The sequence below is a fragment of the Ictalurus punctatus genome, chromosome 9, assembly GCF_001660625.3.
Source record: "Ictalurus punctatus breed USDA103 chromosome 9, Coco_2.0, whole genome shotgun sequence".
In the NCBI taxonomy this organism is placed as follows: domain Eukaryota; kingdom Metazoa; phylum Chordata; class Actinopteri; order Siluriformes; family Ictaluridae; genus Ictalurus; species Ictalurus punctatus.
The window spans coordinates 28,304,434-28,319,693 of record NC_030424.2 but is presented as its reverse complement, the minus strand read 5'-3'; the positions used below and the strand labels follow the sequence as shown (position 1 = coordinate 28,319,693).

Genomic DNA, 15,260 nt, shown 5'->3' with positions numbered 1-15,260 from the left:
TTATAAGCTCTGCGTGCCCCGTGGCTTTTCCAGCTGGATGTTACCAAGACGATGTCAGGAGAATCCTACAGGAACAGCTGGACTTTATTTGGGGTTAATCATTCACTTTAATTGATGGCAGGTGTACACTGATGAATATTTAACATGAGTTCGAATGTAATTCTGAACACTGCCACATTCCCGGTTATAAACGGGAGTGCACAGTTATTTAACCAGGTTATTGCACATTTATTTATTTACCCCCCCCCCCCCCCCCCTTCTAAAATGATTCTTATTGTTTTACACTTTAATAAATAGGTTAAAATTTCACAATGAAGGTAGAAAAAGTTCTGACCTGATATTTGGTTCAATTTTTTTGACATCACAAAAACCGGACAGGGGTGTGTAGACTTTTGAGATCCGCTGTAACGTGTGTAAGAGGGTAGAATAGCGTGTGTTAGAGGTTGAGTTTGAATTATGGTGTGTGTGTGTGTGTGTGCGCGTGTGTGTGTCTGTGTGTGTGTTGTAGTTGGTTCTGACTGTGGGACTGTTGGCCGTGGTTGTATATCTCTACACCGTCGTCGCCTTCAACTTCTTCCGCAAGTTTTACAATACAAGTGAAGATGGCCAAACTCTGGACATGAAGTGTGATGACATGCTGACGGTAAACACACACACACACACACACACACGAATATCGAATATTAAACTCTTTCATTAGCTTTCGGCGCTGTTGGTTATGATGGTTATAATATTTACGATAGTTGGAGAACTACCAGTGTATGGTTTAGGAGCGATTTTACTTATGATTAAGGATGAACTCCTGTATATTTAGAGTTTCCTAGCCATAAGAAAATAGAGAAATCTCCTTTAATATAGACCAACGTAAACATAGGAAAGGGATGCTAATAAGAATACACTACGCTCTTGTGGATCTCATGAAATGTCAAAGAAAAGGCGTGGGACTACGGTGGCCTTCCCAACACAGCGCATTATAATCAGGCTATATGATGATCTTATTGGCAAACAGCTTAATGGTTTGGCGTGTGTGTGTGTGTGTGTGTTCAGTGTTACATGTTCCACATGTACGTGGGCGTGCGTGCCGGAGGGGGGATCGGCGATGAGATCGAAGACCCGGCCGGAGACGAATCTGAGTTCTACCGCGTCGTCTTCGACATCACGTTCTTCTTCTTCGTCATCGTCATCCTCTTGGCCATCATTCAGGGTGAGAACAGAGAACCATCACCGCAGCCGGTCCTGGATCCCGCTTACACGGCAAACGTGACTTTGCAGCACACGCTCAGTGTTTATTTTTTTCTGCTGTAACCTTGTGGCCAGGTCTGATCATCGACGCGTTCGGAGAGCTGAGAGACCAGCAGGAGCAGGTGAAAGAGGACATGGAGGTGAGAACATAACGAGCTCGGGGTGAAACCTTCAGGCTTTATGCTATAGGGGGGAAAAAGATTATTTGGTGTGAAAATGCATGAACATGTCTATAATATGTAAACATATGACTTTCGTAATCAAGCGCAAAAGATTCGTAATGAAGAATGTTAGTTAAAATAACTGTTTTATTATGACTTTTAGAAAATATTGATATCTGTGTTTTTTTTTTTTTTTTTTTTTTTTTTTTTTTGTCTTTCTTGTCTTCCTGCAGACGAAATGTTTTATCTGCGGCATTGGGAGTGAATATTTTGATGCCGTCCCTCATGGCTTTGAGACTCACACGCTGCATGAACACAACCTGGCCAACTACTTGTAAGATGATGATGATAATAATAATAATAATAATAATAATAATAATAATAATAATAATAATAGTAGTATTAGTACGATTATTATTATTATTAGTAGTACTGTAGTAGGAGCAGCAGCAGTAGCAATAGCAGTTGTAGTAATTTTACTTAATATTGTTTTCTTAACAATAAATTTATAACGCAAGTAATGTCATTTTATTGACGTCAGTAACTGGTATAAAATTATATACATTTAAAATGTAATGCGTTACATCGCTGCGTTATCAGAACAAGTGATTAGATTACACTAACGTGTTACACCCAACTCTGGTAGTAGCAGCAGTAGTAGTAATAGTGGTAGTAGTAATGTTAGTAGTGGTAGGAGCAGTAGCAGTAGTAGTAGTAGTATTAATAATGGTGGTAGTAATAGTTAGTTATTTTTAGTTAGTTACAGTTACATTTATATTGCTCTTTAGTAGCAGCAGTCGTAGTAGTAGTAATATTAGTTTTTGTAGTAGTAGTGGTGGTAGTAGCAAGAGTAGTCATAGTAATAGTGATATTAGTAGACGTAGTAGTAGTTGCAGCAGTATTATTATTATTATTAGTAGTAGTAGTAGTAATATTATTATTATTATTATTATTATTAGTAGTAGTAGTAATATTATTATTATTATTATTATTATTATTATTATTATTATTATTATTATTATTAGTAGTAGTAGTAGTAGTAGTAGTAATATTATTATTATTATTATTATTATTATTATTATTATTATTATTATTAGTAGTAGTAGTAGTAGTAGTAGTGGTAGTAATATTTATTATTATTATTATTATTATTATTATTATTATTATTATTAGTAGTAGTAGTAATATTATTATTATTATTATTATTATTATTAGTAGTAGTAGTAGTAGTAGTATTAGTAGTAGTAATATTATTATTATTATTATTATTATTATTATTATTATTAGTAGTAGTAGTAGTAGTAGTGGTAGTAATATTTATTATTATTATTAGTAGTAGTAGTAGTAGTAATATTATTATTATTATTATTAGTATTATTATTATTAGTATTAGTAGTATTAATAGTAGTAGTAGTAGTTGTATTATTATTATTATTGTTATTATTATTATTATTATTAGTAGTAATATTTATTATTATTATTATTATTATTATTATTATTATTATTAGTAGTAGTAGTAGTTGTAGTAGTAATATTAGTATTATTATTATTATTATTAGTAGTAGTAGTGGTAGTAATATTTATTATTATTATTATTATTATTATTATTATTAGTAGTAGTAGTAGTAGTAGTGGTAGTAGTACTAATATTATTATTATTATTATTATTATTATTATTATTAGTAGTAGTAGTAGTAGTAGTAGTAGTAGTAGTAGTAGTAATATTATTGTTATTATTATTATTATTATTATTATTATTAGTAGTAGTAGTACTAATATTATTATTATTGTTATTATTAGTAGCAGAAGTAGTAGTAATAGTAGTAGTATTAAATATAAAAGTACAAAATAAGAAACGGCCCACAGCCAAAAAAAAAAGTAGACACAGTTGTGTGTTTCTCCTGCAGGTTCTTTGTGCAGTACCTCATCAATAAAGATGTGACGGAACACACAGGGCAGGTAATTAAAGCTCATGACCCAAAGATTGTTCAAACTGTAAATATGTCTGTCAGGCAATGCTTTTTTCCCCCTCACTTAGCCCTTTAGGAAATAGTACGCTTCCTATCACGTAGCCTCCCACCAAAACAGTACCAAAAATACCTGATTAGCAAAGATGCATTATTTTCAATAAGTCAGTAAAACACACTGAGTGATGGGTTTGGCTTGGAATGAAATCCCAGAGATACTCCAGTAATCATTTCATTTCCTATCTCCCGACCTCCATATTGCTGTGGAATTTAATTTAATATGGCTTCCTGACTGTTCCTCTTATTTCTGAACAGGAGTCCTACGTGTGGAAGATGTACCAGGAACGCTGCTGGGAGTTTTTCCCAGTCGGAGACTGTTTCCGAAAACAGTATGAGGATCAGCTTGGTTAAATATACTGACATTAAGGACTCGTCTTATTAATATGTTCCCATTCTCTGATATGGAAATAATTCATATATATTTTCGACGCAACAGGCAGTTGTTGCATTCTGCATATTTTTGACACTGATTCTGTTGGTTTGGATGCAGTGCTGAGGAACGGCGGGGCTCCTGGATGCTTCTGATTGGTTACGAATAAGGCCGGGGTTAGTGCTTATAACGTCTCATGAAATTACTCTCCCTCGTTAGAACTAGGTTTAATGTGAGCTCTAATCACACACACATCTGTCCAATACGAAATATGATATTGTTCCACACATCTGCTCGGGTAAAGCAGAAGGAACTGATTTTCTCATAATACTTCGAGCTCAAGTTCTATTTAAAAACAAAAACAAATTATTGCCTAGCAATACACATTTCGAACATTCACGACCAACACACCAGAGCTAGTCAGTCTAATAAGTAAATAAATATCAGCCAATGCAATGCAGTATGCATTCAGTCTTTCATCTTCAATAAGTGCTTTATCCTGGTCAGGATCATGGCGCATCCGGAGTCTATCCTGGGAATGCTGGGCAGGGATACACCAATCTGTCTCAGGAGAACCCAGAGGAACCCCAGGCAGATACACAGACAGTAACCCAAGCTCCGAATCGAACCAGGAAGCTGCACCACTGTCTGTACAAACATTAAAAGCCCACGATGTTTCAGTTTACGAACCATTAAAAAAAAGAACAGTCGCACCAAATGACATAGCTTTAATGTAGCCTAATTTAAACGTACACCTCGCTTACTTCAGTACTCTTCTGTATTGCTCGGTGATTCTGTGAGCGATGCTGCCATGTGCAGAGCAGCGTAAAAAGAACATTTATTGCCATCAATCTGTTTTGTTTTCTTTGTATTTTGTTCGTCATGTAGATCACTGCAAATGAAACACACGCGCTTTCCTCAGGTACAGATGGATGAATCAAGTCACCATTTATTATAAAGCACAGTTTTTACTGATTTCGTCACATCTTGATCGTGTATGAAGGGTTTCCTGTTCACGTTGCTGCTCCCGATTGGCTGGTGATGATGAAAGTAAGTCGCTTTTGCATTGGAACCTCGCATTTGCTCGACATCCTTCCTCACGTCTCACGTTAGTAATCTCTCCTCCTGTTGCTTTTCCTTCTCGAAAGGTGCGCTGACGCGGCGTCCTCGTTTTCTGTCGTAGTACACGTGGAACGCGTTGGGTTCATTAGCGTGGAATAAAATCTCTTGCTGTACAGTGGGTTTGATTTAGCTAACATTAGACAAGTATATAGTTAAGATCAGTTCACTATATTTATTAAGCACAGCACCAAAAAATTCACTGAAAATACTCAGCCCCCCTCAGCATTGTTTACTACTATTAACTCGTCTCATCTTAGGTTCCAGTGGTGCAACTGGTTCCTACTGGTTCTCTGCTTTAACTGGTTCTTTAACTGGTGCTTTAAAATAGATTTTTTTTTCCTTTCTGTCCATCTTACCTGCTTTTTCTCCCTACACCTATTCTTTTTGTCATCAAACTCACCCGTTTTCTGGACATTTCAACACCTCTTTTCTCTCTTTTTCACCCCGCTGTCCAAGATGGAGGACTCCTCATTGCACCCTTTTTGACCCGCCCCTACAGACAAGGTTCTTGACCTCAATCTGCTCCACTGGCTTCTCTCTCTCTCTCTCTCTCTCGCGGTGAGATATCCTGAGCGTGAAATTAAATGGTGGCCCGCCTCACGCATGGCCTCCCGATTCCCGCGAGCCGTTAAACCGTCGAAGCGTTCACCGTGTGTATAAGTGTGTGTTCTGCTGATATAAACCTCGTTATCACCAAGACAAGGGACAGAGTAGATTAACTTTATCCTCAGAGAGAGAGAGAAAGAGAAAGAGAGGCGGACTGAGAGAAGAAACATAGACACGGAGGTACGTTTTCTGGAAAAAAAAAAAAACAGGAGCTTTCACGTTTGCCATAGTGATCATAATAACAAGGTCTCCAAATCCCTGAATAAATGTTCCAAATGGCAAAAAAAAAAAGCTTTCAGTGGGGATAGAAAAAAAAAACCAACACAGTTCTGATTCAGTGCTAATGAGGACAAACCACAGTGACTTTAAATCCAGACCCCAAAATACAACATGTTCTCACTTCCTGTCTGTGAAATAGAACTTTTCCATCACATCAATCATAATCACTCGTGCTGTGTTTGGATTACACGTGTTTTGGAGGCCAGAGGAAGACGAACGAGGGTCTGTGAGGAACCATAACAGCTGCCTGTGTGTAGGAGAGAACGAGGTAATGGATGGCAGAGGCGTGGGAGGCTGGGTAATGTAGGCGCTCTGTGGTTTCTAGAGGTTCTATAGGTTTATCCACTGGGGATTCTGGACTAGTTCAGATCAGAGCTAATGAAGTGTTGTGTTCAGTTCCTTCCAGCTCATCAACAGAGCGTTCTTAGAAAAATGAGAAGGAAAAAAATGTTAGCGCCCTAAGGGTTTTTTTTTTTTTTTTTTTTTAGTTTGTACATCTGTAGGAATATTAATAGGTTCCTTGTAGAACCTGCAACTGATGTAGAACCCGAGTAAAATAAATATCCAAAGCACCACACGGCTACAGTAACACAAAAGTTCAAAAAGAACAAGACACAGTAGGATGTAACTGCTCGACTTTTACACAAATTCACGTGTAAATGGAATTCATATTCAAAGTTGAGTGTTGAAGGCTTACATCATCATACAACTTTTCAGTTTGTTTCTCTCAATGGTTTCCTGTAGAATCCAAAAAAAAAAAAAAACAAGTCTGTCTCCATGTAAAACCATTTAGAAAACTAGAACTTTGAACCATCTAAAGAACTCTTGAGGAACCGTTTTTCGACAGGTTTATCCACTCTGGACTCTGGGCTAATTCTGTTAACTGAAACATTCCATTATTACCATTACTATGAATCTAATGTAAGCAAGTTAATCAGTGGAGCATGTACAGTCTCTGTGAGGGGAGAAAAAGTTCTAGTATGCTAAAGGGGTTTTCTGTCTGGATATCTTCTGTAGAAACCTACGAAAGAGGAATTTCCCTTTCAAAAAAGTTCCAGGTAGTCCTTTAGTATATATAACTATAAAGAACTTAGGAAATGTAAAGAACCAAGCACTACTTGTTTCCAGTAGCAAAAATTATTAGAAATTTACACACTCTCACAAGCCAGTTTATAGCAAATGTTCAGAATGCTTAAGGATAGCAATCGTTATTGGTTATAAAATGAAATGGCTTCCATCTAGAACCCTTTCTGGTTTGTTCCACTGGGGGGAAGGGGGTGGGGGGCGGACTTCTAATGGTTTTGTGTGAAATGCAACTAAATGAAGCTCTTACTAAAATAACTCTTAAAAGGTAGTTTGGTTGTTCCTCTAAGGGAACCCTTAAATGAAAATCCCAAAAAGAGGTTCCATTTTGGACCAAAAGATGGATTTCAGAGGCATGAGATACGTACTATAGCTTTCATTAATACAGCACTTTTAGTTAGAAAGCCGATAAGTTTCCATCTATTACAGTAGAAGAGTTTTTTTTTTTTTTTTTTTGGTTTGCTCTTCTGGGTGACACTTAATATTTTTTTTAACTTCCATCCAAGTAAACCCCTAGAACTAGAACGTATCCATTTGAAGAACTCTCGAGGAGCCAAAATGTCGTCAAAATTAACCTTCTTGGAAAAAGAACTCTTAGTAGTTCTTTGGTAAGAGGAACCCTTAAATATAAATAGAGTTTGTCCTTCTGTAGGAACTTGTATAGGTCCCATGTGGAACCCATAAGGAGAGGATTTCCCTTTTACAAAAGGTTCCAGGTAGAACCCCTTAGGAAAGAGTGTTATCCAAAGAGCCTTCTTACACCAAAGATGTTTTTTTCAACTGGGACAGACCTTAAAATCTTATGTCTGAAACCCTACAACAGAGACAATTCCAAGTAGAACCTCTTCACGCAGCTCTTAACCCCTGATTGACCAAAGAACTATTAAGGAACCCTTGCAAAATCAAATCAAATCGAATAAACAGAACATTTTCTTTTGTTTATTAGATTTAGTCTACATCTTAGTCATGATACCGATTTCGGTCTGCTGAAAATCACTAACCTTGATTCCCAGCCAACCACCAAGATGGACCTCACACTCAGTCATGTGAACAATCAGAAGACTCACGGTCACACGACTAATCACACACACTTGCTTTCAATCCCCCGAAACTAGTGCCTCTTGCTCTTTCAGACAGGTCTTCATTACTTTCTGGTGTCTTGTGTTTGGTTTGTGTTCAGGAGAACAGTGTGAAGTTCTGATTAAAGCAGTCTGATGGATGAGAGGCTATTCGCCTTCAATGTGTGATTGTTAAGCTGCATGGTGCGAGTGTGAGACCCCCCCCCGTGTGCTCCAAATCACTCCACTTCCTCTGGTGAACAACAAAACCCAACTGAGTACATCAAGCGCTGCAGCAGCCGCATCATTTCATTCATATTGTGCATCTATCTATCCATCCATCCATCCATCCATAAAGTGGGTCATCTGCTTATCCGTTCATCCATCCATCTATCCAACAAGGTATTCATCTGTTTAATTAGCCATCCATACAGCAGACATTTATAAAGCCCTCTATCTATTCTGTCTTCCATTCAGTAATCCATCCATCCATCCATCCATCCATCCATTAATTTATCTATTCAGCAATCTCTATACAGTATTGATTCATCCATTTGCCCATCTGTTCATAAATGTATCCATCCATCCATCAATTCATCTATTCATCAGTGTATATATTGATCCATCTGTCCATCCATCCATCCATCCATCCGTTTTCTATTCAGCAATCTAAATATTGATTCATTTGTCCACCCATCCATACAGCCGTCCATCCATTTATATAGCAATCTATGCTGTATAGTGATTCATTCATCTGTTTATCCATCCATCCATTTATCTATTCGAAAATCTACATAATAGATCCATCTATCCATCCTCACTTTATCTGCTCAACAATCTATATATCGATCCGACCGTTCGTCCATCAACTGATCTATTCGGCAATCTTTTAGTAAACCATCCATCTATGTGTCCATCCAATCTCTGCATTCATTCACCAAACTGTATATTGAAACATCCATCTGTCTGTCTGCATCTCTGTCCATCAGTTCATCCATCCATCCATCCATCCATCCATCCATCCATCCATCCAGCGAGCCATTTATCTATACATTAGTTTATTAATTGGTCCATCTGTCACACATCAATCTACAGTATTTAGACATCATTTAACAGTTCCTCCATCCATCCATCCATCCATCCATCCATCATTTATTCAGCAAAACATTTGCTTTATTTATCCATCAATTGATCCATCAGCTCCATCTACAATCAGCCATTTTAATTGATTTAATTTCTTTTTTTCTGTTAATCCTTTCTTTATTCAGAGGAGCCAGGATAATGAGAAGAAACAACAGAGACAACAAGTAAACCGATTTAGAGCCAAAAGCATAACATTAACACACAAATCAGTTAATATATATATATTTTTTACAAATTCATTTGATTCATAGTTAAGACCTTGGTTTGACATGTTAAAATTCAGCAAGTGTCCAAATTCATTGTCCAAATCCATGGACTCATTAAAGTACCAAACTTAAAACGGTGTAAAAGAGTAAATAAGATGGGCACGTATAAAACATCACCACATTATTAACGCTTATTAAAGATCATCAATCAATCATAAGACTATTAAAATCTCCCAAATGCCACTCACATGCCATCAGACCACATGCATTTGCATCAGCGAGACCCGAAATGAGCAATTAGCATCCATTCCCCTTGATCTGTAATGCAGCGCATGGTAATTAATTACGGGACTCATCAACCAGTCAGCCCTGAGAGAGAATTATCTCATGCATCATTACATTTTGGCTGACTGATCACACCAGCAGATACTCACATGCTAATGGGTAATAAATAAATAAATAAATAAATAAACGAAGCTCCCGAGGCCGTAGCGGGAAACGAGTAAAGTGTTCCGTGTGAGCGTGTTTCGGACGAGCGGCGGATAATCGGAACTAGTTAAAGCGACTGGCTGAATTGAAAACAGTCAAATATGACCGTCTCATTTGCCCCCGAGTCCAGACATTATCCATAAATCATCTGAAATCATCCGATTCCTCTCCATTCATCTCGAGTTGGGTCCTAGGGCCTGGGTAAGGATTAATGAAGACAGAAATGTTAGAGTGTTAGAATGCAGGTGCAGTCTTGAAGCTGGAACAGGAGAGAAGCGCTGTTTCAGCTTACGATGAAACCGAGACCGATGTCTGATTATAATTTTCATAATGTTTTATTGAATTTAGTCTAAATGAACCCACAGTACCAAAAAGAGTCTCACACTATAAATAGTAGGCATCCTAAGACGTGAGTGAGATTGAAATGATGGAATGAGGCCATTTCATTCACAACAGTCTTTGCCTTTTATTATAAGCTGTGATTATCATGGTTACGTCTTGTATTTAGGAATAAACTTACCCATTTTGGTCACTTTTCCCACCCACTAGCCAGCTTTTCCCTATCCCATGAAGACTAACATGTGCTTCCGACGAAACACGTGAAGCCAAACACAACACATTTTCAAACAGCTGCGTCACATTGTAGCTTAGCACACTCGGGGAACGCACTGTCCGCCTCTGTCTAGTTTTGTCTCTCTCTCTGTCTTTGGAGAGACTTTGAGAATGAGAAACTGTGGTTTATAAACATGAATTGCCGACACCAAAGCATAGCTGTGTAGAAGCAGAGATCTGTTGTGTGTGTGTGTGTGTGTGTGTGTGTGTAGATGTGAATGGGATAGTGCTTAGTGATAGAGAGGATGTGAGAAGGTGTGTGCAGGCCGTGCTGCGTTACAGTGAGAGGCCTGAGTGAAAGAGATAACAGATGTGCTCTTTGTGTGTGTGTGTGTGTGTGTGTGTGTGTGTGTGTGTGTGTGTGTGTGTGTGTTACCTGGTCCGGACTGATCTAGGAGTCTGTATTGCGTGTTTCTTTCTTTCTTTCTTTTTTTTAAAAAGCATTTCTTAAAACGTGAACAACTTGTCCGGAATTGAACGGAATCAAACGGCATTGCTCTGTCTTGACATTTTTGGAAGGAGTCTCCGATGTTCGCGCTTTTTAATGGTCGGAACGTTTTTCCGTTTTCAGGACAAAAGAGTTTACGCTTTCCTGTTTCTTGGTGACATGTCACCCTGCATTGCTTTGTCTTATGTTTATACTGTAGCTGCTACTGGACAACACAGGTGAGACCAGGAACTGACTTGTTTAGTGGAGGTTCCCGAACGTTACGTGATAAAACATAACACTTGCAGCTCTTTAATCGATAAAAAAATGTTTCACTGTTGCAAATCGATGTGGTGTAAGAGGAATAAAACCTGCTTTCATTGGAAAATAACCGAGTCTAATTGATATAAACGAAAATAATCATCATAATCTTACTTCTTACTTGTGTTATGTCTGAGTGAGAAATTGTAAAACATGTGAGAGAGCTGCTATATACATATATATATATATATAGAGAGAGAGAGAGAGAGAAAGAGAGAGAGAGCGAGAGAGAGAGAGAGAGAGAAAGAGATACACACACACACATGCACACATAATATATGTATATCAGGCATTCTGCCATTCCTGGTTTCCCGAGCTGTTGTGTGTTCTTTACCTGCTTCGGAATCTTTTTTTAGATTTCCGTAGCTTTTTTGTTCCAGAGGAGCGGGTAGAAGCAGCAGTCGGGATCATTAGAGGCTCCCAGTCGAATGATAGTCTCTGTTATTCTGACTCTGGAGAAGATAATGAGCGTCTCCCTGCTAGGAGGAGCTCAGTGTGTTTGAGAGTCTTAAAGTAAGCGCGCGTGTTCTCCCCTGCTGGGAACTCCGAGCCAGCCGTCTTTCCCTCAGGTCAGCCGCGAAAGAAAGCATGCAGTTTGATGTCAAGGAGCCTCTTAGAAGATTAAATTCAACACGTGATCGGACCCCGCTGTCTCGGACTCATCCGAGACCCAGATGTGCGGTTTTCCAGTCACGGTCGAAGAGAATTCATTGAAATTAGGGAATTCCACACTGTTCTCCATCACGCATCCAATCCTAGACTAGTACATAGGCGTGTGTTTTCTGAACATGTGCAGGCGTATACATGTAGTTCACTTCACCGCAGCCGGGATTCTTTTTAATGGAGTCATTTCAGCCATCAGGCTGCTCTGTGCCATTTTTCAGCCCTGACTTTAAATCACAATTCATGCATTCAATTACTGTAATTATTCAGCAGTGTCTCAAAAACCAGGGTCTTGGAGACGTGGCTCAATTGAAATTTAATTGAAGCTTGTTAGCATTATCACAGCCAGAGGGCCAGAACCGGGCTTACATGCTGGTTTGTTTATTCCAGTGTTGATTCGGGGGGTTTTAAAACTCTAATAAGTTTTAGACAACACTATTCTTGGCGCAGTTTTATAGCTTTAAAGCTTTTTCCACTTTTTTTTTTTAAAGTTTGGTTTATTTTCTATGACAGCAGCTCTGAAAGAAGTCCACCGTCAAGGGTCTTTCTGATACGTTATCAGTTCTACTTACACAGAGTCGTGTATGGAATGAGTCTCCAGTGTCAATGCGTTGTAGAGGTCAAAGGTAAAGTTGTAACTTTTCTGACATCTTTAGGATAAAGGGCTTCATGGCTTCTCAATATAGCCGTGATAACACAAACTTACCTGTTTCTTGGACGTTCCACGACATTAAATGGAACTGTAAATGGATCAAATCTATCACATATAGTATTGGGTCAAATTCTGTGGTGTAAGAGGAATAAAACACTTCATGTGTTGTTAGTGGAAAATAATTACTGTTTAAAATCTTTTTGCTTTCAAAGAACTCCAGCTCGGTTTCTTTGACAACTGGAATCTCACATAGGAAATGTCATGCTAAGTAGATATTAACCTGACTACAGTTGCAGTATTAAGATGCAGAATGCCTTTTTTGTGAACGCTCTGAATATTAATTTAATACATTGAATATTTTATATATATTCATAACAATGGGTAAGAGCGAGGAATGTAGCTGTGATGTGCGGCAAAAGGTTGTTGAGCTTCACACAATGGGGCGTGTCTATAAGAAAATAGCACAAGCATTGAAAACGCCCATTTCCACCATCAGGGCAATAATTAAGAAGTTCCAGTCGACTGGAAATGTTATGAATCGACCTGGAATTGGACGTGTGTCTGTATCGTCTCGACGCACTGTGAAGAGGACGGTTAGAGTGGATAAAAATCTCCAAGGCTCACAGCTGGAGAACTGCAGAAGTTAGTCGCGTCTTGGGGTCAGAAAGTCTCCAAAACTACAATCTGAAGTCACCGACATCACCACAAGCTGTTTGGAAGGGTTTCAAGAAAAAAGCCTCTACTCTCATCCAAAAACAAACTCGAGCGTCTTCAGTGTGCCGACACTACTGGAACTTCAAATGGGATCGGGGTCTATGGGCAGACGAAACCAAAATAGAGCTTTTTGGTAATAAACACAGAGGTGGTTTTGGAGCACACAGAGAGGTAGACATATGGAAAAGTCCCTCATGCCCACGGTTAAATATGGAGGAGGATCTTTAATGTTTTGGGGCTGTTTTTCTGCCAGAGGACCTGGACATTTTGTTAGGATACATGGCATCATGGACTCCATCAAATATCAACAGATATTAAATGAAAACCTGACTGCCTCTGACAGAAAGATTCAAATGGGCCGTGGTTGGATCTTCCAGCAGGACAATGATCCAAAACATACATCAAAATCAACACAGAAATGGTTTACTGACCACAAAATCAAGGTCCTGCCATGACCATCCCAGTCCCCTGACCTGAACCCATAGAAAACCTGTGGGGTGAACTGAAGAGGAGAGTCCACCAGCGTGGACCTCGAAATGTGAAGGATCTGGAGAGATTCTGTACGGAGGAACGCTTTCAGATCCCTCGCCATGTATTCTCCAACCTCATCAGGCGTTATAGGAGAAGACTCAGAGCTGTTATCTTGGCAAAGAGAGGTAGCACAAAGTACTGACTAAAAGGGTGCCAATAATTATTGCACGCCTATATTCTACAAAGATGTTTTTTGATAAACGTGTGTTGTTTGCAAGTTTTTGATATCCCTGAAAGCAGAGTATTTAAAAAAAAAATATATATATATCAAAATGTTAAACATTAAAGAAAAATGTTCACAGCCTTCTTTGCTCATATTTACCACGGGTGCCGATATTAGTAACACTAATATTTAATATATTAAAGTTTTCTAGTTATAACCCTACATTATAAAAGTAGAATAGCTGAAACTTTATAATCACACTGTGTAGTTTTCCGCACTTGTCTTACTGTTTAAATGCATCTAGCGGTTAGTGTTAGGGCCGCTCATGTCCTGAGAAGGTGTTCGAACCTGAAATTTCTTGAATGATGGCAAGAAAAGATGCTGATCCATGACAAAAAAGTAATATGCGATGCTTATAATGGACCACATTTCAGTTAAAACATTTCCCCCTCTATAGGTTACTATATGAACTCTGCAAAGAGGGGGTGATCACGTTTAGTCTGCACCACAAAGAGTGTAAATTTAGGCTACTTGAAACGCCACAAGCTTAATGATGCCTTCACTCACTGTGGAAAGAAAACGTTTTAGAGTGTTAATCAGCCGTTATTCAATCGTAATCATCCCTTATTTGAAATACGATAAACTTGCCACTTAGATGAGCACTTGTGTGTTAGGGTGTAGGCAGCAATGATGAGCTTCACCCCATGATACCCTCCACATCTGCCCAAGACATCCTTATCCAGGTTTAGGACTGGATCTTCAGCGGGGGGTTGAAGGTGATGGGATCTGCTGACGTTTTGAACACCTCTGATTTCTTCCTGTTCTTTAAAACAGAAAGAAGTTGAAGTAATGTTGCATTGAGGTTCTCAGTGGAATATCGTACATACCACAGTCCGTTGCTTTAAGACTACATAAGACATTCCATTGAAATTTAGCAATGTAATGTTTCTGTATTAAATGAAAGTAAATATCTGACTGCAATATCGTACTGTTCATTCATTTAACATAAACTGTTTTTGGTGGATATCAGAGCCTCCTTTGAATCTCCTTTGAAGCCCATGACGCTGTTACAAACACCAGTGAATCCTGGCTTTAATGGCTTCTATAGGCTTTTATGGACTTTTAAGGACTTCTATAGGCTTTTATGGGCTTTTATGGGCTTCTGTAGATTTTATGGGCTTTTATGGGCCTTTATGGGCTTCTGTAGGCTTTCATGGACTTCTATAGGCTTTTATAGGCTTTTATGGACTTCCATAGGCTGTTATGGGCTTTTATGGACTTCTATAGGCTTTTATGGGCTTTTATGGACTTCTATAGGCTTTTATGGACTTCTATAGGCTTTTATGGACTTCTATAGGCTTTTATAGGCTTTTATGGACTTCTATAGGCTT

At 38.5% G+C, this 15,260-nt stretch overlaps 1 protein-coding gene across 8 annotated transcripts in view; it reads left to right on the top strand.

Moving 5' to 3' along the window:
• The window catches only part of ryr2b (ryanodine receptor 2b (cardiac)), an 88,366-nt gene extending 83,702 nt beyond the window's left edge, over positions 1–4,664 (top strand). For all 8 annotated transcript variants that reach the window (XM_053682785.1, XM_053682782.1, XM_053682786.1 and 5 more), the window contains 6 exons: positions 509–643; positions 1,048–1,204; positions 1,318–1,382; positions 1,637–1,737; positions 3,311–3,362; positions 3,686–4,664. In XM_053682785.1, the coding sequence (XP_053538760.1) occupies positions 509–643; positions 1,048–1,204; positions 1,318–1,382; positions 1,637–1,737; positions 3,311–3,362; positions 3,686–3,781 (606 nt within the window). In that variant the 3' untranslated portion in view covers positions 3,782–4,664. The remainder of the gene's footprint in view (positions 1–508; positions 644–1,047; positions 1,205–1,317; positions 1,383–1,636; positions 1,738–3,310; positions 3,363–3,685) is intronic.
• Positions 4,665–15,260: the final 10,596 nt, after the last annotated feature.